Source organism: Grampus griseus, assembly GCF_964374135.1.
Source record: "Grampus griseus genome assembly, chromosome: 3".
In the NCBI taxonomy this organism is placed as follows: domain Eukaryota; kingdom Metazoa; phylum Chordata; class Mammalia; order Artiodactyla; family Delphinidae; genus Grampus; species Grampus griseus.
This window is the reverse complement of record NC_139019.1, coordinates 29,372,942-29,398,593: the sequence shown is the minus strand read 5'-3', so window position 1 is coordinate 29,398,593 and position 25,652 is coordinate 29,372,942. Positions and strand designations below refer to the sequence as shown.

General features: G+C 43.8%; 1 protein-coding gene across 1 annotated transcript in view; it reads right to left on the bottom strand.

Moving 5' to 3' along the window:
- SKP2 (S-phase kinase associated protein 2) overlaps positions 1-25,652 on the bottom strand; it is a 30,941-nt gene that overhangs the window by 4,735 nt on the left and 554 nt on the right. The window contains exons 2-9 of the mRNA XM_082651654.1: positions 25,309-25,580; positions 14,322-14,433; positions 12,024-12,167; positions 10,921-11,055; positions 9,353-9,451; positions 8,026-8,156; positions 1,873-1,924; positions 1,593-1,700 (exon numbers count right to left, since the gene is read on the bottom strand). Coding sequence (XP_082507780.1) covers positions 1,593-1,700; positions 1,873-1,924; positions 8,026-8,156; positions 9,353-9,451; positions 10,921-11,055; positions 12,024-12,167; positions 14,322-14,433; positions 25,309-25,580 — 1,053 coding nt within the window. The remainder of the gene's footprint in view (positions 1-1,592; positions 1,701-1,872; positions 1,925-8,025; positions 8,157-9,352; positions 9,452-10,920; positions 11,056-12,023; positions 12,168-14,321; positions 14,434-25,308; positions 25,581-25,652) is intronic.

The window sequence follows — 25,652 nt, the reverse complement described above, 5'->3', positions numbered from 1 at the left end:
AAGATACTGAATATAGGTCCTTGCTGTTTATCTATTTTATATATAGTGGTGTGTATCTGTTAATCCCAAACTCCTAATTTATCTCTCCCCACTGCTGCCCTTTCCCCTTTGATAACCATAAATTTGTTTTCAATGTCTGTGAGTCTATTTCTGTTCTGTAGATAAGTTCACTTGTATCTTTTTAGATTCCACATATAAGTGATATCACATGATATTTTCCTTTTTCTGTCTGATTTACTTTACTTAGTATGATAATCTTTAGGTCTATCCATGTCGCTGCAAATGGCATTATTTCATTTATTTTTACGGCTGAGTAATATTCCATTGTATATACATGGTGTGTGTGTATATATATATACATATATATATATATCTCACATCTTCTTTATCCATTCATCTGTTGATGGACATTTAAGTTGCTTCCATGTCTTGGCTACTGTAAACAGTGCTGCTATATTCATCAATTCTTGAAACTAACTTACAAGATGCAAACCAGTAATTTGAGGACTACATAAATTCTGTGCTCAAATTCACCACTTTTCTTTGGTAGGAACCAGAAGCTTGATTACCTTCATATGGATGGTGAGTTTCAATGAGGTCAGCAGCCTAATTCAGGGCATACTGGTTGGAATGCGAAAGAAGGGCACCAGGCCAAATCCAAGATACTGACTTCTTGAGGTTTTTAATAAAACTGCTATACAGTTATATTTGAACCAAGGAAGAATTTTCCAGCCCTTTGAAATATAGGAAAACTTCTTAAAACTACAGAGATGATGTTATTTCCAGGATGACTTGGATATAGCACTTCTTAAAAGGAAGATGGACCCAATTCTGTTTTTGTTGGCACTGCCTTGATTTTGTGGAAGTTGCTGAGCAGGTACAAAATTAATCCCTGTAACAGCTACCAGATTAGATACAGACTACTTTGCACGTGTCCAGGAGACCTGGAATGCAGACCCAACTCAGCCAGTAACTCACTATTCAGCTTTGGGTAAGTTACTTTACTCTTCTGGATCTCAATCTCCCCCCTTTTCAAAGAGAGCATCAATCACTCTTACAATACTTACTACTTAAATTGTTTATTTTTTCCATTCCTTGGCCATCCAGGACAGATGCCACTAGAAGATTACAGAATTTTTCCTCTAAGCTCAGATGAAGGTTTTTGGAATCAACTCTAGTAGACTTGAAAAGTTTCGGAAACACACACACACGCGCACGCACGCACACACGCACACACACTGGGTCTGCCTACCCCGTCATATAATCTGAGCTTCCTGGGAGTAAAGGCTATCTTCTCCCGCTTTTCTAAGTTCTCCACAAGTAGTAGTACAGTATTCTAATATTTAAACTCGCTCATGGCTAAATAAATGTTTAGTAAACTGCCTCAATCCACTCAACTTTACTAGACATTTTAAGCAAAAAATTTTGCCTTGGTTTTTCTATTTTGCTAGTCTTTCCTAATCAGTGTGTGGTACACTAATTTGATGTTTAAGTAAGTTTTAAACATCTGCTGTTAATAATGGATTTTACCACCAAGGGACATCTCTTTTGGTCCCTGCCCTCTGCTTGCTTTAGAAAACAAAACTACTTACAGTAAAGTTTCAGGTATTATGTCATAGCACCGACTGAGTGATAGGTGTTGGAGGTAGTTGAGCTGGAAAAATTCCGGAAAGCAGTCACTTTTCAGCATGACACTATCGCTGTAACAGAAGGAAAAATTCAAAATCTAGCCATCAATACCAGATGGAGAAGACAGGAATAGTCTTATCGCTTAGTTCCTTCAAGTCAACATATTAAGATCCTTTCTTCATTCAGTGAGGAATCATGAATTTTCATTTTTAAAAAAATTTTTTGTCTTCAATAAAAACATACCTTAAGTCTAGGTGGACAAGACTGGGACATCTTCCAACTAAGGTAGAGACATCTAGAAAAAAAATGATGGTCACTATCAAATGAGGAATCAGACAAGGATCCCTGCTGTCAATACTTCATTTCACATTGTGCTGGAAATTCAGAATGGTGCAATTAGAGTCACTCACTATTAGAGACAAAAAACAAAATTATCATCTTGGCATATAAGACTTTCTACCTGGAAAATCCAAGAGAATCATCTGAAAAACTACTGGAAATACACAGTAAGAGAACTAACTGTGTAAAATGACTGGAAAACAAACTCCTTAGCTTGTCTATGTGCCCGCAATAGCTGGCTGGAAATAGGGAAAAACAAGTCCTATTCACAATAGCAAGAAGCAAAACCAAACAGCACAATATATATAAACAAACAACATATCATAAAGGTACCACTCAAAATCAGTGGGGGAGATCATGGATTATTAAAAAATAATATGGCTACCACAACTGGAAAAAATTTACTTCTCCAGCTCAAATAAAATATCCAAATAAATTCTACATGTTAAAAACTTCCAAATGCAAAAATGAATAATTATTCATTGCATCTTGGGATAGGTAAGGAGCTTCTAAACATAAAGGTAACACTGATAATTTACTACATAAATTTTTTTTTAATTTTTATTTATTTTGGTTGTGCTGGGTCTTCATTGAGGCATGTGGGCTCCTCTAGTTGCGGCGTGCAGGCTCTACAGCACACAGGCTCAGTAGTTGCAGCGCGTGGGCTTAGCTGCAGCGTGTGGGATCTTGGTTCCCTGACCAGGGATTGAACCTGGCCCCCTGCATTGGAAGCGCAGAGTCTTAACCACTGGACCACGAGGGAAGTCCCCTGTTACATACATTTTTAAAAACTCTACCATGTTAAAGCAAAACAGAACACAAGCAGAATTAAAGAGGTATCAGAAAACTGAGAATAAATGTTTCCAACAGAGTTAGTGGTCTTATTATATAAAGAGTATTAAAAAAAAAATGGGCAAAGAACATAAACAGATACTTTCCAAAATATAGACATAATAAAAATGGAGCAAGAAATGCAAAATAAAATTATTGCTTTTCTGCCATCAAATGAAAAACAAATCCTATTATAATGCCCAGAATTGATGAACTATCATAAAGCAGGTCCCCCGATATACTACAAGTGGATATTTAATTTTATGCAGCCTTTCAGAAGACCTGATTTTTTTTTTGAGTGAACTGATCTTTTTTAAAAAAAAAGTGTTCAGGGTATTACACATTTAGCTCTTTGGCTCAGTAATTCCACTTTTAGAAAAATAATTAGAGATATGCATTAAGATATTCATTGTAGTGACAGTTACAAAAGCCCCTCCCCTGATTACTTTAATAGGTTAACCTTCATCCAATCTATGGAGCACAATGCTAATAGCAGCTATTAAAAAGCTTTTTAATAACATTTTGTGACATGAAAAAATACTCAGGATATGTTGTATAGTGAAAACAAAACAAAATATATAAAATGCATTATAATCTCAATTTAGTTAAAACACACAAACTCATATTTACACACAAACACACACAGAAAGAAAGGGGGTTGGGGGTTGGAAGGCTGGAAGAAAAGAATCCAAATGTTAACTACCGTCACCAATGATGGTAGGATCAGAGATAACTTTTCAGAATTTGGAAGAAAGTCACATGCAGTACTTTGTAATCAGAAAATGAATCAGTGTTATTTACTTTGAAAAATAGACAAATTTTATTGATGTTTGAGGTTTTTTTTTTTTTTTCTCCCTTCTCACAGCTACATCTTCAGTCCCATCCCCTCCCCTGAATCCTAGACTTGCATTTTCAACACAGCCAACACGCCCACTGGGCTATGTGATAAGCATCTCAAATTTATGCCTAAAACCAAACGCTTGATTTCTCCTCTCAATCTGCTCCTTCCCTAAAGTCTTCCCCATCTTAGTAAGTGGGAACTTCACCAATCCAGTTGCTGTAGCCAAAACCCTGGGAGTCGTACTTGACTGTTTCCTCATATCCCACATCCAATCTGTTACCAAATCCTGTTAGGTCGGCTTTCAAACTGTGTCTGAAATCGGATCACTTCTTACTTCCTCAAATGTTACCACCCTCGTCTCCAGCAGCCTTTTCCCAGCACAGCACCAGAAGGAGACTTCAAAGGTGAGTCAGATCATTTCACTCCTGCTCAAAACACTCCAATGGCTTCCCATTTACTCAGGAAAAAAAATGGAAACAGAGCTTTTGCCCTGGCTTAGAGAGCATGCCCCAGCTATCTCAGCTCCTACCACGGTCCTCCTTGCCTCCCCCCTCACTGGCTCCCAAACCGAGAGGAAAAAACCTCACACATTAATAAAGTTTGTCTATTTTAAAAAATAAATAACATTTATTGATTCATTTTCTGATTACAAAGTAGCATGTGTGACTTTCCTCCAAAGGCACTTGTTGGTCCTTAGTTCTAGAACGTTCTTTGCTTACATATCTACACGGCTCACTCCTTCACTCCTTCAGGTCTGTGCTCAAGTGTCACTTCCTCAGGGAGGCCTTCTCTTTGACCATTCCATCTGAAAAGAGCCCCCTACCCGCCACACTCCACCTAAGCACTGTGCTTTAAATTCTTCCTCCTTGCATTTTCACCTCCTTTTATCACATTTAATTCCTTGTTGATTGTCTGCCTTCCCCACCAGAATGGAAGCTTCACAAGGATGACTTTCTCTGTTCTGTTCAAGGCCACGCCTCCCAAGTCTGAACAGGGCTTTATGCATTATAGGGGCTCAATAAATTGGAATAAATTTGCCTCATTAGTCACTAAAAAATAAAGAAGTGCACAATTTTGAGTGACCCATCACCTCGCCAGCCAGCCAGCCACCCACAAAATCCACAACAAGATACAATCTTATTTTGCCACCACCTGGGAAAGAACGAAACCTTGGGGGATAAAACTGGTCAGTCTCTGTCTCCAGCCCTTGCTGAAGCCACGGTCTTCCCTCGGTGGGAAGAGTTAGTAAACAGCAGTCCCCGCCAAGATTCCTCTTCACTGTCTCCTTCATTTCACTTGAGTTAGAAGGGATCTTAGAAACCTCCTAATCTAACCTGTATTTTAAAAGAGAGACAATTCTAGCCAGAGAAGTCCAAGTAAATCTAAGACCAAAAGCTAGGTCCTCCAAACCTCATTCAGTGCTCATCTGGGTAGAGAATAAAAACATCAACAGGCGGGCTTCCCTGGTGGCGCAGTGGTTGAGAGTCCGCCTGCCGATGCAGGGGACATGGGTTTGTGCCCTGGTCCGGGAAGATCCCACATGCCGCGGAGCGGCTGGGCCCGTGAGCCATGGCCACTGAGCCTGCAAGTCCGGAGCCTGTGCTCCGCAACAGGAGAGGCCACAACGGTGAGAGGCCCGCGTACCGCAAAAAAAAAAAAAAAAAAAAAAAAAAAAATCAACAGGCAACCGTTACTGATCTCTCATTATGTGCCAAGAATAATTCAACATCCTGTACACGTATTAACCCATTTATTCCTTACTCTAAGAGGCGCGTTCTGTTATCTCCATTTTATTGATGAGAAATGGAAGAACAGAAAGGTTAAGCGACTTGCTCAAGGCTCCCCAGTAAATGGCAGAGTGGGTACTTGACCCCAGGAGGTCTGGCACCAGGCTTGGAGCTAAAATACAAAATCTGTATTACCACCTAAACAATGAAATAGTGTGCGCCACTGCTAAAGACATCCATTTAAAAATCTTTGACTCCCACTGTATAATTAAGGAAACTAACACCTCAACTTCTACTCCGCGTCTGTGTCCTTGCCCTGAATGTGTCTAGCAAGCAGGATTTTACCACCTATTATTCCTGCCAAAACTCAGTAAAAAGGCGATTTGTTCTTTTTCGGAGGAACAAAGAAAAGGGTTTTAAGCCAAACTTGGACACAGTTTACAGCAGTCTGCCTACAGCAGAGGTTCTCGACCTTGCACCCAGAACCTTGGTTCATTACAGAAAAACTCCAATAAAGAAGTGGGAAATTCAGATATGGGCAGAAATGTACAAAGGGCACTGCCTTCTCTTGGGGATGAAGAGGGAAGAACCAGGGGTGGGATTCACTGTGAAGAGGATGCTCACTGGTGGGAGTTTAAAATCCTTGGAAGGCAACTTGGCAATAACTATCCAGAACTTGAGAACGGAACCTAATCCCTGAGCTGGCAATTCCACTTAGAAATGCACTCAAAGGTTCACTTCTGTCCGTACCAAAGTTGTTTATAAAAGGGAAAAACTGGGCTTCCCTGGTGGCGCAGTGGTTGAGAGTCCGCCTGCCGATGCAGGGGACGCAGGTTCGTACCCCGGTCCGGGAAGATCCCACATGCCGCGGAGCAGCTGGGCCCGTGAGCCACGGCCGCTGAGCCTGTGCGTCTGGAGCCTATGCTCCGCAACGGGAGAGGCCACAACACTGACAGGCCCGCGTACCGCAAAAAAAAAAAAAGGGAAAAACTGCAAAGATTCTAAACATTCATTACAAGGAGATCAACTGAATAAGTTATGAATGAATCAACATAAATATATTTGATGGAATATCACACAGCCACTGAAAATGACATTTGTGTAGCGACTAAAATGGGGTTACCTGAAATAAAAACATGTTACAAAGAATTCCATACACCATGTCCCATTAAAAAAAACACTTTTTAACAGGAAAAAAGACTGGCAAAATGTTAGCGGGATTATTGATTTGTTTTTGTGTTTTTACATGTTTTGGGTATATTTGAGAATGACTATATAATACTATAACCAGACTGAAAATTGTGTTTAAAGGGAAAAAATGTAGAACAGAACATTTTTCTGTTAGACACATTCTGCAAATGTTTGGTTCAAATCTTTTTAAGTATATTAAAAACTATAATAAATAAAAACACTTATACTCAGATGAGCTGACACCACCATCAAGACACGAGGGTAGCGCTGAGGTATGTGGCTGGCTTAACTAGGCTTTGTGCAACCCACAGCCCAAGATCACGAAGGGAACTGTGAAAATGCTAAGTGAAATAAGCCAGACAGAGAAAGATAACTACTGTATGCTATCACTTATAGGAGGAATCTAAAAAATACAACAAACTAGTGAATATCACAAAAAAGAGGCAGACTCACAGATATAGAGAACAAACTAGCGGTGGCCAGTGGGGAGAAGAAGGGACAAGGGGCAATACAGGGGTAGGGGATGAAGAGGTACAAAGTGTTAGGTATAAAATAAGCTACAAGGATATATTGTACAACATGGGGAATATAGCCAATATTTTATAATAACTATAAAAGTAGTATAACCTTTAAAAATTGTGAATCACTCTGTTGTATACCTGTAACATATATCAATTACACTTTAATAAAAAAAAAAACCTTGCCATTTGCAAAAACTTATCTTTGCAAATTAAGAGTCTGTCAATATTAGACAAATAAGACAAAGCATAACTGAACGTTCAGGCTTATAAAGACTTTGTCACACATTATCCCTGATTTCAAAAGTCTGTGTTTGTCTAAAAAACCTCATTGCCTTCTTAGACTGAATTGAGAGGAGTTAGTTATACATATGAAAGAGGGTTTATAAACAGGGTTTTCAACCTTGGCGCTACTGACATTTAGGACCAGATTCTTTTTGGTGTGTTATTCTGCTGTCCTGTGCCTTGTTCACCAGCATTCCTGGCTTCTACCCACCAGATGCCAGTAACACCACTGCAGCCGTGAGAGTCAAAAATGTCTCCAGACTTCGCCAAATGTCCCCTTGCAGGCAAAATTATCCGCAGTTGAGAACCACAGCTTAATACTGATCAAACGCTGCACCGATCGATTTTTACGTTGGGGTTTTAGCTAACAATTTAGTTAATGAAAAGAACTTCTTCTGCTTAAACATAAATTGCTTTAAAGGATAAAGGTTTCCACTTTCAGATTCTGGATTCCAACCCTGCTACCCACTAGCTGTTGGCATTTACCTGACCCTTCTGATCAGCCAGCTGCTACCTCATCTGAAAAATAGGAATAGGAACACATGCGCTGGATTAAATGAGACAACTTATGGAGGACCACGCCTAGGAGATGCTCGAGAAGTCAAACCTGCTGTTATTGTCGTGGCTGCTGTGGTTAAGGGGCCGGCAGCCCGGCAGGTCTTACCCGATCTCTGCAGATTCTTTCGGTACCCGCTGAGATTCAGCTGGGTGACAGTCTCTGACACGTGTGCGACAGCCACCTGCACATGCTTTTCAGTGAATTCATAGCACCAGGAGAGGTTCAGTTCATCCAATCTGCACACAAGAGGGGTGATAAGGAAAGCATGAAACCGTTACCCAGAATGAGTTCTCAACATAGCACCGCCTAAAGCTGCAAACCAAGAATATACAAAGCCGTCGATTCCTTACCATTTTCTGCACAGAACCCCTGCTCCTCTAAGCAGCTACATTCGCTCACCTGAAACTGCTTTCTCCCACCTTGTTCCAGTGTGTTCCAGAAACTTGCCAGGGGATGTGAGCCAAGGGCCTAGTGAATGCTGCCCCCTTTTGGAAGAGGAGGGAAGCGCTCTCCTCTCCTGCTCAAACCTCATTGCAGGACTAGATGGAAAAATTCTAGTCTCTATGCTTTCTTTCTCAATCACCCGGGTTGTTAGCAAACAACTACACAGTATGAGCAAGCGCCCGAGATGCTTTAAAAAACTGTTGGATGGTACCGGGGATTCCTAATAAAGAGATGCCGACATTACAAAAATCCACTTTACCTTATTGGGCCTCTGCTAACTGAGCAAATGAGGGCTTCAGAGAAAGAGTCCAACCATTAAACTATACATCCCAATCCTGGCACTGCTGAGAAAATGTAGGGCTACCATTTTATCTCATTGATAACATTCTTAGCCAAAGGCAATCTACTTTCAACAGATCATTAAGTAGAAATAAGTACAATGCTATTAGCACAGAGACCAAGAGATAGTAAAAAGGACACAGACACAGACACACACACAGTACTGGGTATTCTGTGAACCATGTCCCCCCTCACTTATTAATTTCTATAACTCTGTAACCTTATTTATATACTGATATTACTACATAATATAAAAGATGTTTTTAATGGAATCACCCAAATTCATGGTGTATTTTGCAATAACAAATTTAATCCAAACTGTTAAGTTAGGTCTACAGATACTATAGGGAAAAACGCCTGACCGTAAAGTCAGGTATAAACAGATACTGTTTGTACATATTGTTAATAAACACACTACTACATTTTCTGTATTTTAATAGTCATAGAAAAAAAAGGGATCACTACACAAGTATCCTTTGGAAACTTAATCGATTTGGCTTCTGAGTTTGGATGGAAAGTTTGGAGGGCAAAAGGCATTGCATTATCCAAATCAAGAGCTTGGAGAGTTAGGTATAGCTTAAAAATGTTCCTTGATTCTATCCTGATGTGAAACAACAGTTCTATAATCAAAATCTCAAATCTCTCCTACCTGCAACAGCTGCTCAGCAAAGTCTTCAGGGCAGATTCAGAGAATCCAGAACACCCAGAAAGGTTTAATCGCACCAAATTTGTGTTCTGAGCAAGATTGCTGGAGAAAGAAGACAAAGTCATAAGAACACCAACAAGACACTCACTCAGTCAACAAGCATGAGGCTAAGTGAGACAGTCAAAAGCACACAGGCCTCTGAGTCAGAAGTGAGTTTAAATTCACATCTTACTATCTGGATGACACCAAGCAGGACGTTTTGCCTTAGTTTATTACCATCTGTGAAATGGCAAGATCAGTACCTTTTTTGGTAGGGTTGTTAAAATTAAATGATATAATGTAATAAAGGCCTTAACAGTGCCTGGCACAGAGAGTCAGTCCACAACAAACACGGATCAATGTACTTTAAAAAACAAAAAACAACCCAGCAATGAAATAAACATTTTTCCATTTCACCCACAATTGGTAAACTTCTACTTATAAAGTCACTAGGTTCTTTCAATCTTGCCCTCTCCTCTACATTCCCAAATGCCTCATGTTAGTGAAATAGTGATTAAGAATGAGAGTTCTGGAATCATACTATATTGCCAGGTTCAAATCTTGGTTCTGCCACCTACTAACTGTGTGACTTTGGACAAGTTATTCAGCCTCTCTGTTCCTCAGTTTCCACATCTGTAAAAAGGGAACAATAAGAACATATTTCATGGGGTTGCTGTTAGGATTAAATCAGAATACCTCTAAAGAATCTAGTATCTGGCACATAGTACGTGCTCAATAAATGCTAGCTGCTATTATTACCATTATTCTATTTTTTTCCCATCAGGCGTCATCATTTCTTACCTGAATGAATACAATAGTATCTTAACTAATCTAGTTTCTTTTATGTCTGACTGACCCTCTGAGATGCCCAGTGAGTTAATTTTCTAAAATTCAACTCTGACATGTTCCTTCCATCCTTAGAACCACTCTCCTCTCTTCACCACACTTCCCTCTTCACAGCGCACAACAGAATCCAGACTTCTTCCAGCGGGGCAGGGGCCCACTCCACTATGATCTGGTCCCTGACCACGCTCACCTGTCACCTCCCTCACTGAGCCCCACGCTCCAGCAACTCCCGACCACTTCAGAGTTTAGACCCAACCAGACTGCTTCCTTCCCCATATCATGCAGAGAACTCCTACCTACGTATTTTCAATACTCAGCTTAAGAGTCACTTCCTCTGAGAAGGCTGCCTTCTCGAAATTTAATTAGGTCTCTGTGTGTTGCCGCACATTCGCCAACGCACCTAACAAACACACAGCACTGTAATTACTTGTTTCTCCCATGAATGAGGGAGGGACCATGCCTTGATTCATCCCTGTATGTCTAGAACCTAGCACGAGCCCTGGCAATATAGTTAGCATGCAAACTTTGGTTGCCTAGGTGAGTCCTGGAAAGTTTTGCGGAAGCTGGAACACTGCACTGGATATTTTCTGAGTCCATCTGGATATGGACAGGACACCCCAGGTACACTCAGGAAACAAAATTAACAAAACAACTGCCTTTGTGACACGCTCCTGGCTGCCACTCACTTGACAATGGGATCCGAAAGCTGTAGGCCTTCTAGACTGAGATTCTGCAACTTGGAGCAGTGAGACAGAAGGCCGTGGAGGGTAGACACATCGATCACCGAGTTCGACAGGTCCATGTGCTGTACACGAAAAGGGCTGAACACAGAAGGAATAAAAAGAGGTTCCACAAGGTGGCTCACACCAGCAAATCCAGATCACATCGGACCCTTCTCCTCCCCACCTGGGCAGTCCATCACAGACAAGACCCTAAATACTCATTTCAAATATTAGCTATAGTTTTGGTCATAAAATAAGTTGCTACTAGCTAATTTCCACACTCGTTTGTTTTAAAATTCAAAAGCATTTTTGCCAAGTCCGGGTGTTGTGCCAATATAGTCCCACGTAGAAAATTAATTAATGGGCACCGTGAGAAGGAGCTGGATGTGGATGACAAAAAGGTTATGCCGGACTTCCCTGGTGGCTCAGTGGCTGAGAGTCTGCCTGCCGATGCAAGGGACACGGATTCGTGCCCCGGTCTGCGAAGACCCCACATGCCGCGGAGCGGCTGGGCCCGTGAGCCATGGCCGCTGAGCCTGCGCGTCCGGAGCCTGTGCTCCGTAGTGGGAGGGGCCACGACAGTGAACGGCCCGCGTATGGCAAAAAAAAAAAAAAAAAAAAAGTCACACCAAAAGAGGGCCTTTTTTTTCCGGATGCAAATTTGTCCACAATAGGATCAGAAACTCAAGAGTAACAAAGCCTGAAAGGATGCCTCACATTTTTTCTTGATCAGAAATGGGCAGTGGGGAAATAGCTAGGCTGCCTTGCATCTGCTGGTGAGGGCTCTGCTTGGCTCCTGCCTCATGGGACTCCGGACATCCATCTACTGAGGACCCCAAGAACATCTAAGACCCTGGGAAGAGCCCAAGAGCAACCCTGCGTTAAAATGGGAATGATGTCACTGAAACCTCTACCATGTTTCAACACAAAGGCTACGCGGCAAGATATGCAACTAACTCTCCATTATGCACACGTAACCTGTCATAGGGCATACAGCTGAATATAAGAAAAAAGACATTTTGATCTGTTTTCCATCCCAAGATTTTCCAGGAATTTTCCTTTCTTACCTGAAACGTTCAACAAACGGTTGGTCCATAAACGATCGTGGGCAGCGGAAGGCAACCACCCCTCGAGACAGCAGCCGACCAACCACATCTGGGTGGAGGTTTCTGCCCGTGAGGTCTAAGGTCTGCCAGAGAGACTCGTCAAACCTGGGAAAGAGGAGGTGCTGTGCTTGGTAAGCCGGGACACTGGTTACTGGAGGCCCTTGACACCGTTACTAACGTGAGGACACGGCCACTAAATTGCCTTGAAGCAAATTCCGAAGGCATCTTTGTTTTTGACTACACAATTACCTATGATATTTTTAAGGCATTATTGAACAGCTCTTGGTCCTATCACGCATAAGCTTTTATCTTCCTCTTTATATGGATTTCCAATTTAGCTGGTTCAATGCTATCAGGTGCAATGCAATGATCTAGAACCAGAGAATACAATTGCAGGATTCAAATGAATTCGATAACTTTAAAAATGATTGTTCAAATCACTCAACTGATTATCGAACGAGTAGATAGGTTCAAAACGGCCCAAATGATCCCACTTGCCATTTTTGTGAAGCATGAACAGGCTACCTCTATTACCCTAACGAACGTGTAAATGTACCTAAAAGAAGGAAAGTTTTTACAACTTTATTATGAGACATAGTTATCAGACATCTATTAGGAAAAAGTCATAGTTCAGCTCTGTTTTACAATACCTTAAAAGCTTAAAATATATATATACGCACAAAAATATAGGTATATACATATGAACTAATGGGAAGGAAAAAGGTTAAAATATTTAGATTTTAGATAGTGTTTCTGAAGCAAAAACGAGGTGCCAAAATGTACGAAACAACACGATAAAGCTTTAATACCCAGAGATTAATTCAATTTAACAAAAACGTGAGATCAAGCCCATGAGGAGACATTTTAAATATCTACAAGAATTTTACTTTTTAATACTGCTTGCAGACCACTGGCTAGAGCTTCGAAATAATTCTACACAAATTGTCAACATGTTATTCAACCTCTATTATTAAGAAGGCAGGACTGCAGTGCCTGGCATATAACAAGTGCCTAATAAATGTCAGTTATAAATTTTATGACAGTTGAAATGAGGATTAATAGACTCTGCATGGAGAAGACAGCTGGCAGAAAAAGAAAATCAAGATGGGGTCACTTGGGTGGGGATAAGTGAAAGTCAACCACCATTTACCTGCTCCAGTATTCCAGGTGTGCAGACCTCTCTGTGGCTCTTCTAAGCAGATACAGTCAGCCCTCCCTATCCACGGGTTCTGCATTCGCGGATTCAAGCAACCACACATCCCCGGATACAGAGACAGACTGTCTTACGCCATTTTATATAAGGGACTTGAGCATCTGTGGATTTTGGTATCCACAGGAGGTCCTGGAACCAATACCCAAAGGATACCAAGGGACGACTGTAGCCCACTCCTGTAAATACCTAGAGTGTCTTATTTCCAGCACACCCGTGAATAGGAAGGGTAGGGGCTCCTGCTGTCTCACAACGAGAGTCCTAGATGTGTGGAGGGAGAGGAGAGACAGATGGCCTTTAAGCACAAAGCGAAGCATGGCCAGAGGTTAATGGGTAGGAGAAAAGGTGAAGATGGAAAGGCAGTCATTTCCTCCCCGCTTCTGGCCCGTCACTGCCATCCCAGCTCACCAAGACTCCCCCTGTGCAGCTCACCGTCCACACTTGAAAAGTGCTGCCCCTGAACCAACAAAAACCCCAACAACTGTCGGCTGCCACGCGCTGAACGTTTCTATGAGCTGAGCACTGCCCTGGCATCTTTATACCGCATCCTCACAGCGGCGCTGTCCTGAAGGTACCGTCACCCCCATTTAATATATGGGGGGGGACTGAAGCTCAGAAGGGTCAAGAACCTCACTCAGGTTCCCCCAAAGCCTAAGTGGCAGAGGCTGGCTTTCCACTCAGGTCTAATGCCAGAGCCTCGAGTTCTCTCTCACTGCACTCACTGCCCAGCCCAGCCAGTGGGTGGGCAGCAGCTATGCCTTCGCGCACGCCCATCACTCCCCTCACTCTCAGTACGTTGCCCAATAAACACGGGCTACACTGAATACAGGGAAAGGAGGTTTTCAGAAATGGGGTAAGTCACTTCCGGTAGCTCCCTCCCTTCACTCTGAAATAAGACACTGATTTTAATGAAAGGGAGAAGATACCTAGTTTGCTTTGTGCTGCTATATTTTTCTTGGTTTTCAGTTTCACCAGACCCAAATGAATAAATAAATAACCCTTCTTTTCTCCTCATCCACATACAGCAGAAGGGGGTGAAAAATACTTACGCTAGATGATACCATCTCTTACAAACACTGGAGACTTTCAGAAGTTCAGGGAGGCACAGACAGGAGAAGATTCCTAAGAGCAGCTCGTCTGGAAGGGAGTCCCATGAAACACCTTTGAGGGGGGAAAAAAAAGAAAAAGTGTCTTCCCATCACCATTCTTTTGCCCTGTCAAGTCTACTGAGCCTTTTCATGCACTTCAAGCATATACAACACGTTGCTTAAACAGGGGAATTTAATGTTAAATGAATTCCTCATCCTCACAAATGCTTTTCTGTTTACCCACTGTCTATGTACCCTGAAGTGGGTACCATACTTTTTCAGCAAAGGAGAAAAGAGAATATCAAGAATACTTTTCATGGGCTTCCCCGGTGGCACAGTGGTTGAGAGTCCGCCTGCCGATGCAGGCAACGCGGGTTCGTGCCCCAGTCTGGGAGGATCCCACGTGCCGCGGAGCGGCTGGGCCCGTGAGCCATGGCCGCTGAGCCTGCACGTCCGGAGCCTGTGCTCCGCAACGGGAGAGGCCACAACAGTGAGGGGCCCACATACCTCAAAAAAAAAAAAAAAAAAATACTTTTCATAACATTCTTCTCTTCAGTGCCCACCAGCCAGTCTTAGGCAAGAACGATACTGACAGTGGTTCACAGCAAGTCCCACGCCGCTCAGATCTCACACAGCAATGTCTAAGACATCACGATGCTTTTGGTTGCTAAGGAACGCCTCACTTCTCTCTGAAGTGGATTCGGTGGTGGATTTATCAAGTAGTGACCTTATTTAAAAGGCAAAACGAACCTTCCTCCCTCTTCTTTCAGGTTTACAGAAAGCACTCAGAAGTCAATTTACCTAAAAGTGCAATATCAAAAAGGTGTTCTCATCTATTAATTCAACAAATACGTACTGAGCACTTAACTCTGACGCCAGGGATCGTTTCAGGTGTTGGAGCGAAAGCAGAAAACAAGACAGACAGAATACTTTCTCATGGAACTTACATTCCGGCGGGAGAAAACGATCATATGATACTAGATGATATGCTAAAAATTGTTCAATATGTTAAAAAGTACACGATATGTTAAAATTGATTAGTGCTATGCAGAAAACTTACCTGGGATAGAGGACAGGATGGGGAATACGGGGGCCAGTTTTCAAAGTCTGAGCACAGTGGCCAGGCAAGACCTTACTGAGCCGGTGATCACTGAGCAAAGGCTGAACAGAGAGGGGGCCAGCCTTGTGAGTCTCTGGGGTGTGTCTGAGGTGCAGGAACAGCATGTCTGTTTTAAGGAACAGCAAGGAGGCCAGTGTAGAACAGAGTGAACAAGTTGTGGGAATGATGGAAGAGGTCAGAGGGGTGGGGGGGGGCCGGGTCAGGCAGGACTGGAGGAGCCTCAGCTTTGACTCTGAAGGGGGTTCTGAGCACAGGAATGACGGCATCTCACGGAGGTTTTAAAAGGATCACTCTGGCTGCTGTGTGCAGAATAAACTGGAGGGAGAAAAAGGTGGATGCAAGAAAACCAGTTTTCTTAGTCTTATAAAAGCAAACTCTAAACAGCTATTCAACAAGTATTAAACTCTCACATATGAATGTACAGATTAACCCACAAGATCGGGTTAACATGACAATGGCCTAGAAGGAAATAAGTGTGCACCAAAGAAATACTGAGTGATTTAGATTAGATTAGAGTGGTTAGATGAGTTCAATAACTTGCCTTCTCAGTCTCTCTCTACCTCCAATCCATCTGCTACACCAATTCCAGTGCTATCCTCTCCTCTCTGTGATGGTTAATTTTAGTATCAACTTGACTGGGTCAGGGGGTGCCCAGATATTTTGGTTGAACACTATTCTGGGTGTCTCTGTGAGGGTGTTTCAGGATGAGATGAACATTCGATCAATGGACTGAGAAAAGCAGATTGCCTTCCCCAGTTGTGGGCTTGCCTCATCCAATCCAAGGCCAGGTTAGACCAAAAGGCTGATGAACGGAGAACTGTCTCTCTCTCCTGTCTCTGAGCTGGGACCTGGGTCTCCTCCTGCCTTCAGACCTGGATTGAAACTTGTACCATCTGCTCTGCGGGGTCTCAGGTCTTTGGGACTGAAGATCTTGGGACTTTTCAGCTTCCAGGACTGCGCAAGCCAATCCCTTATTAATAAATCTCCCTATATCTCCTATTTGTTCAGCGTCACTGGAGAACCCTAACACTCCCACCTCCCCATTTAAAAGGTGTCAGTATTTACTGAACACGGACATTACACCAGGCTCTGTGGAGAACACGATGGAGAGCTGGAGAGAGCATGGAGGAGAGTGATAAACGTGGCAGTCCGACTCTTTTCTCCTATTCCTGGGCAATCTTTTGAAAACGTCCATGCCCGTCCCTCAATGAGACCCTTCAGTGGTGTCCCTTGAATATTCAGCCTAAAGTCTATACTGCTTAGCATGAAATTCAAAGCTTTCTGGCAGTGCCCCACTTATTTTTCTAGGTTCGTTATCTAGAAATATGCTCCAGTCATTTGGAGCTACTTGGAATTCTCAGAATGAGTCATCCTTCGTCACATCTCAATGCCTCTGTACATGCTGTGCCCGCCCCCGACTGCTGTTAATTTAACATCAAGTGGCCATTAATGCCCCAACTCCTATGGACGGCCTCCCATGACATCACCAAGAACAGGTGGCTTTTTAAACCACGATTTCATTATTTGCTTACTCACCTGTGTAGGCCCCCACAAGGCCATGGGTTCTTGAGAATGAGAACCCGATTTTTTTTCTTTTTTTAAACAGTCTTTGTATTCTAAGGACACAATGTCTGATACATTCATCCATTCATATATTTATTGAACATGTACTATATGCTGGGATCTGTTCTACAGACAAAGATGAACAAGGCATGGCCTGCTCAGTCTTTCAGAGACACAGATAAATAAACAGGAAATTCCAAGCAAGTATCACCATGGGCTGCAGTAGGGTTCAGGGTGCTGTGCTGTGCTGCGCAGGGTATGGGGGTGGAGCAGTGGTCAGGGAAGTAGCCTCTATGGAAACATGAGGAGGAGAGATGCAGCTGCCCAATGAACCCCTGCCCCTCCCTCTCTAGAGAATAAAATAAAGGACTGACTGAGGCTCTGAAACCTAGGGGCAGATGGAGGAAGGCAGATAGATCGTCCATGCTGAGCCTGGACCATGTTCTGGGCAGGTAGCTCCAACAAACCTCCATCACTGCCACACAGCTCCTGGTCCAAGGTCAGTGTGGACAGAGCTTCTCCAACAGGGCTCCTGTCCTGCTCCCCAAACTGGAGAAAAGTTTTTCTTCCATTAACTCTTCTTAACTCCCTGACCTCTGCTGCTTCTTGCGTATACAGATCAGATGCTGGCATTTCATTCGGCAAAAAAATCACACACTTAGTCACTTCGAACCTAACATGTTGAGATTTTTACTATGATCTGCACAGACCATCCTGACACCACGTGCTTGACCCCCGCCACAAGTGTAAGGACTACTGGATTGAGGAAGGAGCACAGCGTCGACTGGAATTCGACTACGTTGCCTCCAAGACTACGAACCTTAGGCAAGTTACTCAATCCCTCTGGGGCTCGGTTTCTTCATCTGTAGGAATGGGAATCAGAAGGTTTATCTTGCAAAGTTGTTCACTATGAAGATTAAATAACTTATGACAAGAGGTTAAGCAGCGGAGAGTCAAGCTTTCTCTTTCTTGCCTCTACTCCTCTCCTTTCTCCATAAAATCTGTACATTTTCCTCTTGTAACCTTTTCTTTTCAATGCTGCTTGAATGTTCACCTACGTGAAAACACCCACGGTGGGAGTAGGGTTTGGACAAGGGCTGCCTGGTATGATTTACTGAGACCCCCAAACTGTCTTCTACCCAAGTTTGGGATCCCCAGAAGCAGATCCTGAGAACATGAACTAAAGTAGTTTATTTGGGAAGTGATCTCAAAAGTACTGGAAAGAGTGAGGCGAGACATGGAAGGGCAGGAAGCCAACGTGGGTATGTGAATAAGCAGATTACCGCTATGGGCAACTGGGTTTCAAATCTGCAGGGCACTCCAGGGAAGCATATGGCACCTGCCCCAGAGTGGTCCCAGCCAAGGGCACAGGTGCTGGGGCATTAATCCACCAACTGCTGTCAGTCACTGGTTGGCGGCTTCTGGGAAAGGGCAGGCGTGTTGACTGCCTAGCACCTCTGCCCAGAGAAAGCCCTCAAACACAGTGTCATCTACATGGAGGAGAAAGCCTTCGGCATAAAAGGGAACGGTGACCTTCAAGGAGCTATGGATGGGGCAGCAAAATGTCTACCAAAGATGGTGAGGAAAGGAAATAGGGAAGCTAGTTGTGAAGTGTAGGGCAGGAGAAATAAAGAAAGTAATGAACTTGATGCTTCCCATTTTATTAGAAAGACATAAGAAATCAAGAACAATTAGAATATGAGATCAGTCATTCACATGCTAGAAGGAAAATGTGGCAAGCGATGAATGCAGATGTTTTCCGAGGACAGCAAAGCCAGGCAATGAAGCCACACAAGTAAGCTAAGTCTAGAATTAGGAGGGCTTTGCACTGCAACGTCCATCTTCACCTGCCCAGCTCCTAGCCATCCTTCAGACCTCAGCTTAAGTGTCACTCTCTCAGAGGAGCATTCCCAGGTCACCACCACAGCCCCCATACCCAGATTTGCACATCTAGCACCCAGCACAATACCTGACACGTAACGGGCATTCACTAAATCATTGCTCAATGCGTTATACCTTTTACTCCCCCTTCACGCAAACTGTGAATGTGCTAATGCTGTATCTGTGTGACCGGTTAACCTTCCTTAACCGATTAACTGCTACACCTGGTGCCTAGGACAAACCTGGCGATGAACATTAGAAAGTACTCAACTGATATTACACAAAGGAATGACTGACACCCAAGAGAAGAATGCTGGCTTTATTTTATAGACAGGCAAGACTGTCGGCCTCTTAGGACCAGTTTCCTCATTTGTAAAATGACAAGGCTGGCCCAAGGCTCCACTTCGATATACATTCCTGGGTGACTAACTAATGCACGGGTGTGTAAGCACAGTCCCTGCCTGGCGGCCTCAGTGGGAGACAAACTAATAGACAAAAACATAACCTGACGTTTAAAACTGCCATTTACCGAGAGCCCTAAAACGTCTCAGACGTTTATTAGTGCACACTGATTCTAATGTGTCCGTGTCCTAAGTTGTAGTATCCCGTTTTATAGATGAGGAAACTTGTCTTAGCGGGGTTATTAATTAACCTCACCAAGGTGCTATCAACGATTAGGTGGCAGAGCTAAGAGGCCAACGTGGGTCACTTCTGTCTGTTTCCAAACCCCACATCCTGAGGTGAAGGCACAGAGCCACAGAGGAGGATGTCTGAAGGCTGGCCAGGTGGTACGGGGCACAGTACCTGCAAAGGAATGGCACGGCCCTGTAGGTGTGTGGGGGGGATGAGGCTAAAGACAGAAACCCGGGGACACAGGTAGTGTCCTCTGTCAGTCTTGGAGGTGGGCGGGAGGGGCTTCACGAGAAGATGTAACTGTGACTAAAGGGACAGGTCACACAATCAGCAAATGGCAGACTGGGAATCCAAACCCAAGTCTGACTCCAAATCCTGCTCTCTTTCTACCCTAGGATTCTCTCTCCTATTCTGAGTACTTACTTTTCTACAAGTTTTTTACAAGGTGAGAATTAAATCTGACTTGCTACAGAAAAAGGAATCTATCAGGGCTTGGGAGGGAGGGGAGAGCGGAGAGGGAAGTAAGACAAAGATGCCGAGAGCTCTCAGCGGGTCAGCGAGCAGATGGAAGGCGCGACGGCCAAGAAAATGCACAGCCTCGGCGAGCAGCCAAGTCCCCAGGGCTCCATGGAGCCGATCACAGGACCGCACTGACGCTGATTCTAGGGCCCCTGGTGGGGGTGAAGGCCACGGGGCGGGGCAGGGGGCGCTTCACAGCCTGAAACTGGGTGCTGTTCCAGCAGAAGAGGCAGCGTCTGTCTTCATGTAGCTGCCCCCGGGGCTGGTATCCAGGCTTGGGATATGCTTAATCTAATTTTACTTCCCATATTTAATTCTCAAAACATCGACCATCTGTTTCCTGGATTCCTGACTACACTGCTGCCTGGTCTGTCTGCCCAGAGAGGATAAGAAAGTCCAGAGCGAGTCTTTCTTCCACTCACCTCTTCTAAACCCTCCAAGGCTGCACACCAGACCTGCACAGTAAGGAGAAGAATCAACCCCACGGACTCTAGTCTTCAACGACACGGAAGCAGTTCAACATACTACGAAGCCTTGAAAGGTGAAAACTGGCCAGATTCACAAACTTGTGAGTCACCACCCTCAGCCACCAGTATCACCACTTATTCCTCCGGTGTAAAGCCAGCTGTCCACTTCTGTAACCTCATCACCTCCCATCCTCTTGAAGTCCTCTGGAAACAGTGCTTGTTGAAGAGTTTTCGATGCATTAGGACTTTGCAGTATAGGTCACACCTTACTCGACATGTTTATTTCTTGGAACATCACCTATACTCAGATGCAAATTCAAACTCCAAAGTCATCTCAGTCTTTGATCCTTAAAGCCACCCGTCTCTTTAAGCACAGATAAACAATTATACGTGAAGGATAAGCAGGTACAGGTATTCACATCTACTGTTTTCTGGGGTTTTTGTTTGTTTGTTTTTTAAGGGTGGAGGCTCACCTCATGTTCATGCTTTTGCTAGCTTGTTTTAAGTATTAACAACTCATGCTTCCTTTCTGGGAAACTACAAACAGATTCTGCCATCCGGGATGAGGTTTCCTTCCTCTTCCTACAAATCATTAAGAGAAACACTAGACCATGCTAGCTCTTGGTATTTTGGGTTTTTTTATTTTTATTTTTTGGCTGGCTAGACAGAACTGAAAAAAGCAAAACAGGAAAAAACTAAAACTGGGGTCCTCGATGACCCCTCTCAACCCCATATTTCTATGCTCAATCCTGGGATGTGGGAAGAGTAACTAAGAAACCATGGAAATTGGGATCTGGAGAATTAGGTACAGGGTACAAGCTCTAGGAGAGCAGGATCTTTGGTCCGTTATGTTCACTGCTGGATCCCCAATCTCTAGAACGATGCTCCATCAACATTTGCTGAATGAATGAAAGGAAGCTAGAGGGCAAAGAAAAGGTTCTTGGGAGGGTCCTGTAAAGGCTCTTTCAGAGCTGAGTTTTGGGAGCTGTGGGCTGAGATTCATGGGTGAGTCATGAGGTCAATTTATTTGATGAGCATTGTTTTGAAAGAATGGAATGGAAGAGCATAGGAAATACCTTAGTAAGGAGAAATCTAGTTTTGTGAAATTTTGGTTCCAGATACACACCCAGCATTGCAATGTAAAATATATTTCTTATTGGTTATTAAAAAACAAAAAGGAAAGAAAGAAAGGGAGAGAAAGGAGGAAAAACGTTTGCCTGGGGATATTGAAAAGCAGATTCCCAGGCTCAAGGCAGGACTTCTGGGATCAGAATCTCTGGAATTTTGCACTTTGAACATGTTCCCTTGGGGATACCAGCAGGCTCTAAACTTTGGAGTCTCCAGTCTGAAAACCACTGTGGGGCTTGGAATCTGAAGCAGTTTAACAGCCACGGGAGAGCTGATCAACAAATCAGTTCAAGAGCGTTTCCATGGCTGTGCCCTGTTTGGGAGGTCGGGGGTGGAGAGATGGGGGGTGCAGAAGACGGGGGACCAGGACAGGCATTTAACAACCATGAATAAGATGCAGTTGTTCTCTTTCTGTCCATTACTGACCTCATCACTGGGCCATTTCCTCCTCCCGACTCCTTCTACACACTCACCCCAAAGGTCAATCAGACCTGTCCTGGTATGGGTTGGCCACAACGTTTTCGTCTCCCAAACTAAACAGATGAAGAGGATTTAGTCACCAGATGTGAGCCTGGCTTGGGGCCGGCAGAAAAGAGAGACTGCCAAGTGAAGAACCAAGAACAACTCACACAGCCCAGGGCCACTGTCATCAGATAGCAACGGAAAGCAGGTGTGGCCTGTTCCAGCCGAATCCTGCAGCGCTCTTAGCCACCTGTCCCGACAACTGCAGACAAAACTCGCTTGCATGATGATCCAGCACCACTGGAGGCCCAGGGGGAACCCTCTACACCAGCTGTCCCTCACCCTGCATCCTGGCTCTAACCCTCCCCCTCCACACCAATTAACCAATCTCTCCCGTGCGTAATTCCACGCACAGACACAGCATAGAACTGGTTTCCCTCCCTGCCTCTCTCTTAGGTCACAACAAACATAAAACTCACGATTTTTTTTCTCTTACTTCAGATAAATATATATTTTTGAAGTCAATTTTAACAGTCTAGACTCAGTGACTGGACCATTTCCAGATCCTTCTCTCTTTTCTCAGAGTCTCCGCTTGGCTGAGTAGAAGGAGGAAGCGTGTCTACATCCAGTTGGCATCATCATGGAAGCTTTGGGTCAATCTGGCACAAGGGGCTCCCTCCCTCTGGCCTCCTAGAGCATCTGCTGCCTGAACCACTCAGCAGCTGCTAGTGCGTGAGCTGCCATCTTTTGCTGTGAGCTTCTCTTACTATGTATTCTCTTTTCTCCTCAACTTGACTTGCAATTTCCTAGAAGATGGCAGCCATCCCTTGATCTTCTGTCTTGTTTCCATAATGCCTTGCTTTAAAAATGTCATTTGTATTTCCACCCGTGTGTGTGAATGTGGAAGGACACACAGCAATCACTCCACGTCAGAAGCTATCAGCACTAAAGTCATCAAAAGCTGCTCATCTTAGCAGGAAGTGTCTTTCACCACATTTGGTTAGTCAAGCACCAAATTGCTCGTGCTGCATTCCAGACACTAAAAATAGCAGCGACATTCAATTTTGAAGCAAAAAGATCTACGTGAACAGGGTCAGGCGAACAGGATTAAGGACGAAAGACAAGTGAAGTAGCCTCTCAACTGGGTGTCATTTTGTCCACCAAATTAACTGGATTTACTTGTTGAGTGTTATGTGCAGGCAGCATGCTAAGGGCTCTATGTACACTCTTTCATCTAATCTTCACAGTAACCCATGAAGTGGATATTACTATCCCATTTCACAAAGAAACTAAGGAACAGATAGCTCAAACAACTTCCCAAGGTTGGTAAACAGCACAATTGGGATTCGAAGCCAGATGTGCCTGACTTCACCATGATCCTTCACTGCCTTTCTAATTAATCCAACACCAAATATAGAAAAGGTCAAAAGCCAAAAAAACAGATTTTTTTTTTTTTTAAAGCAAGCGAGCAACCAACCAACCCATCAACCGTCCTCAAAGAAAGCCAGATGGGGGAATTCAGGAATATACTTATTTACCTTGGCTCTGCTAGACTTCATCTTTATTTCTTGACTCTGTCTCTTCTTCTCCATCATGACCCACCCAATTTCAGTTTAGACTGTGATAACCTCTTCTACAGACAATTTCAAAGTCTCCTAAGTCTGTCCACTCTAATGTCAGGATCTATCCAGAAGCTGACCGCTGCTTATACTACTCCCACACCTCTCGACAAGTCTCTAAGCTTTACCCTCAACTCCCCAAAGTTTAGTCTCATCACATCAGTGTGTCCTTTTAAAAGGTCACATCACAACTCTGCTCAATAGCACCTCTAGCCCGTCTCCCACTACTCTCCCCTTTGCTCATCCACTCTGGGAATATGGCTTCCTTATTGTTCCTTGAACAAACATAACCTTCCTCTGCCCCAGGGTCTTTGCACTAGCTGCTCCCTCTGCTTGGGGCTCTCTTCTCCAAGATACTTGCATGGCACATTCCTTCATCTCCTTTAAGCCTTTGTTTAGAGTTCACTGTCCAAGCGAGGCATTCCCTTAATACCCTACAAACCAGCTTCCCATCCCAGGACCTCCAATCCCTCTTGGCTTGTTCTATTTTTGTTTTTAGCCATAGCACTTATTCTCATATACTGCACACCAGACTTATGTTTACTGCATCCTCTCTCTAGAACAGAAGCTCCATGAGGGTAGAAATGCTTTGTGTTGCTCACTGCTGTATCCCCAGCACCTAGAACAATGCCTAGCACACAGAATGTGCTCAGCAAATATTTGCTGAATTAATGTTTTACATGGCTTGCCAGCAGGAAAAACTGATAACCCCGGGTCAATGCACTATGTTTACCTTATGGGCTTTGAGTACTCCCGGGGCTCTGATCCACTCTGGGAGGCATTTATTCACCTGCCTGAGAAGCCTGGGAACTGGGAGCTATTAAGAGCAGAATGATGTGGTGAGTTCTACATTTTAATCAGTTCACTCTAGCTCTGGGGGATGGATCTGGGGAGGTTAAGGCTGGAATTATGAGTCCATTCCAGTAATCAGGCAAGAGATGATGAGAGCCTGAGAAATATTTAGGAGACAAGAGGGAAAGATTCAATGATTGGTTGGATGTTGGGGGATGGTGGGAATCTGACTAACCTTCAGGTTTGGGGGTTGGGGAACTGAACAGATAACACGGTTAGTAATGAAGACAGAGCATACAGAAGAATCTCACTTGGGAATGGACCTGGGAAGATAAGTCTCCTCCCCTTAGTTCAACATTCACTTTAGCAGCCCCTTGACAAATAACTAAAGTGATTACGGCAAAAAGCTCAACCAGGGCTACAGAGCAGCAGAATATAAACAAAAAGAATCCTAGAGGATCATCGCTTTGTTCCCAGTTGTCAGTGGCAGTCAGCTGGCCTTTGACCAGGCAGAGTCCCTCCTAAAGAAAGAGTATGGAGTGTCTTTTCATGGGTTAAAAGTCGGTCGTGCCCCTTAAGAGATACACATACCAACATTTCTGTAAACTTCAGAGACAATGAGTTGTCCCATTTCTTTGGAAAATAACTTCAGAATTCAGCAATTTTAAAAGGGCCCCATCCTAAAGACCCCTGAACAAAGGTTTACCAACAAAATAGTTTAATCCACCACTTACTGGACTGATAGTTTTACCCTCATACCTTACCTGGAAAGTTCTCTCGATTTAGCTTAGGTCTGCGGACAATCACAAAGTCCTTGTCATTCCCTTTGCTCTTTAGCCGTTTTCGTGGGGGGCTCTGCGGGTGGCCCAGGTTTGAAAGCAGTTCCTGGGGGATGTTCTCACTGTCCACCTCCTCCTTCTCCAGGGCGGAGACCCCCATGCCTGAAAGCAGTTCAGAAGTCTTGCTAGAATCCCATCCCCACGTGAAGCTGGTGGTAACGTTGCTACTCTGGTCGGGAATCTCCTGGAGGTGTTTCCTGCAGAAACGCACAATAGCCCCACGTTCCTTTCAAAAACACACCCGTAAATAATTCCAAAGTAGGCCTAAA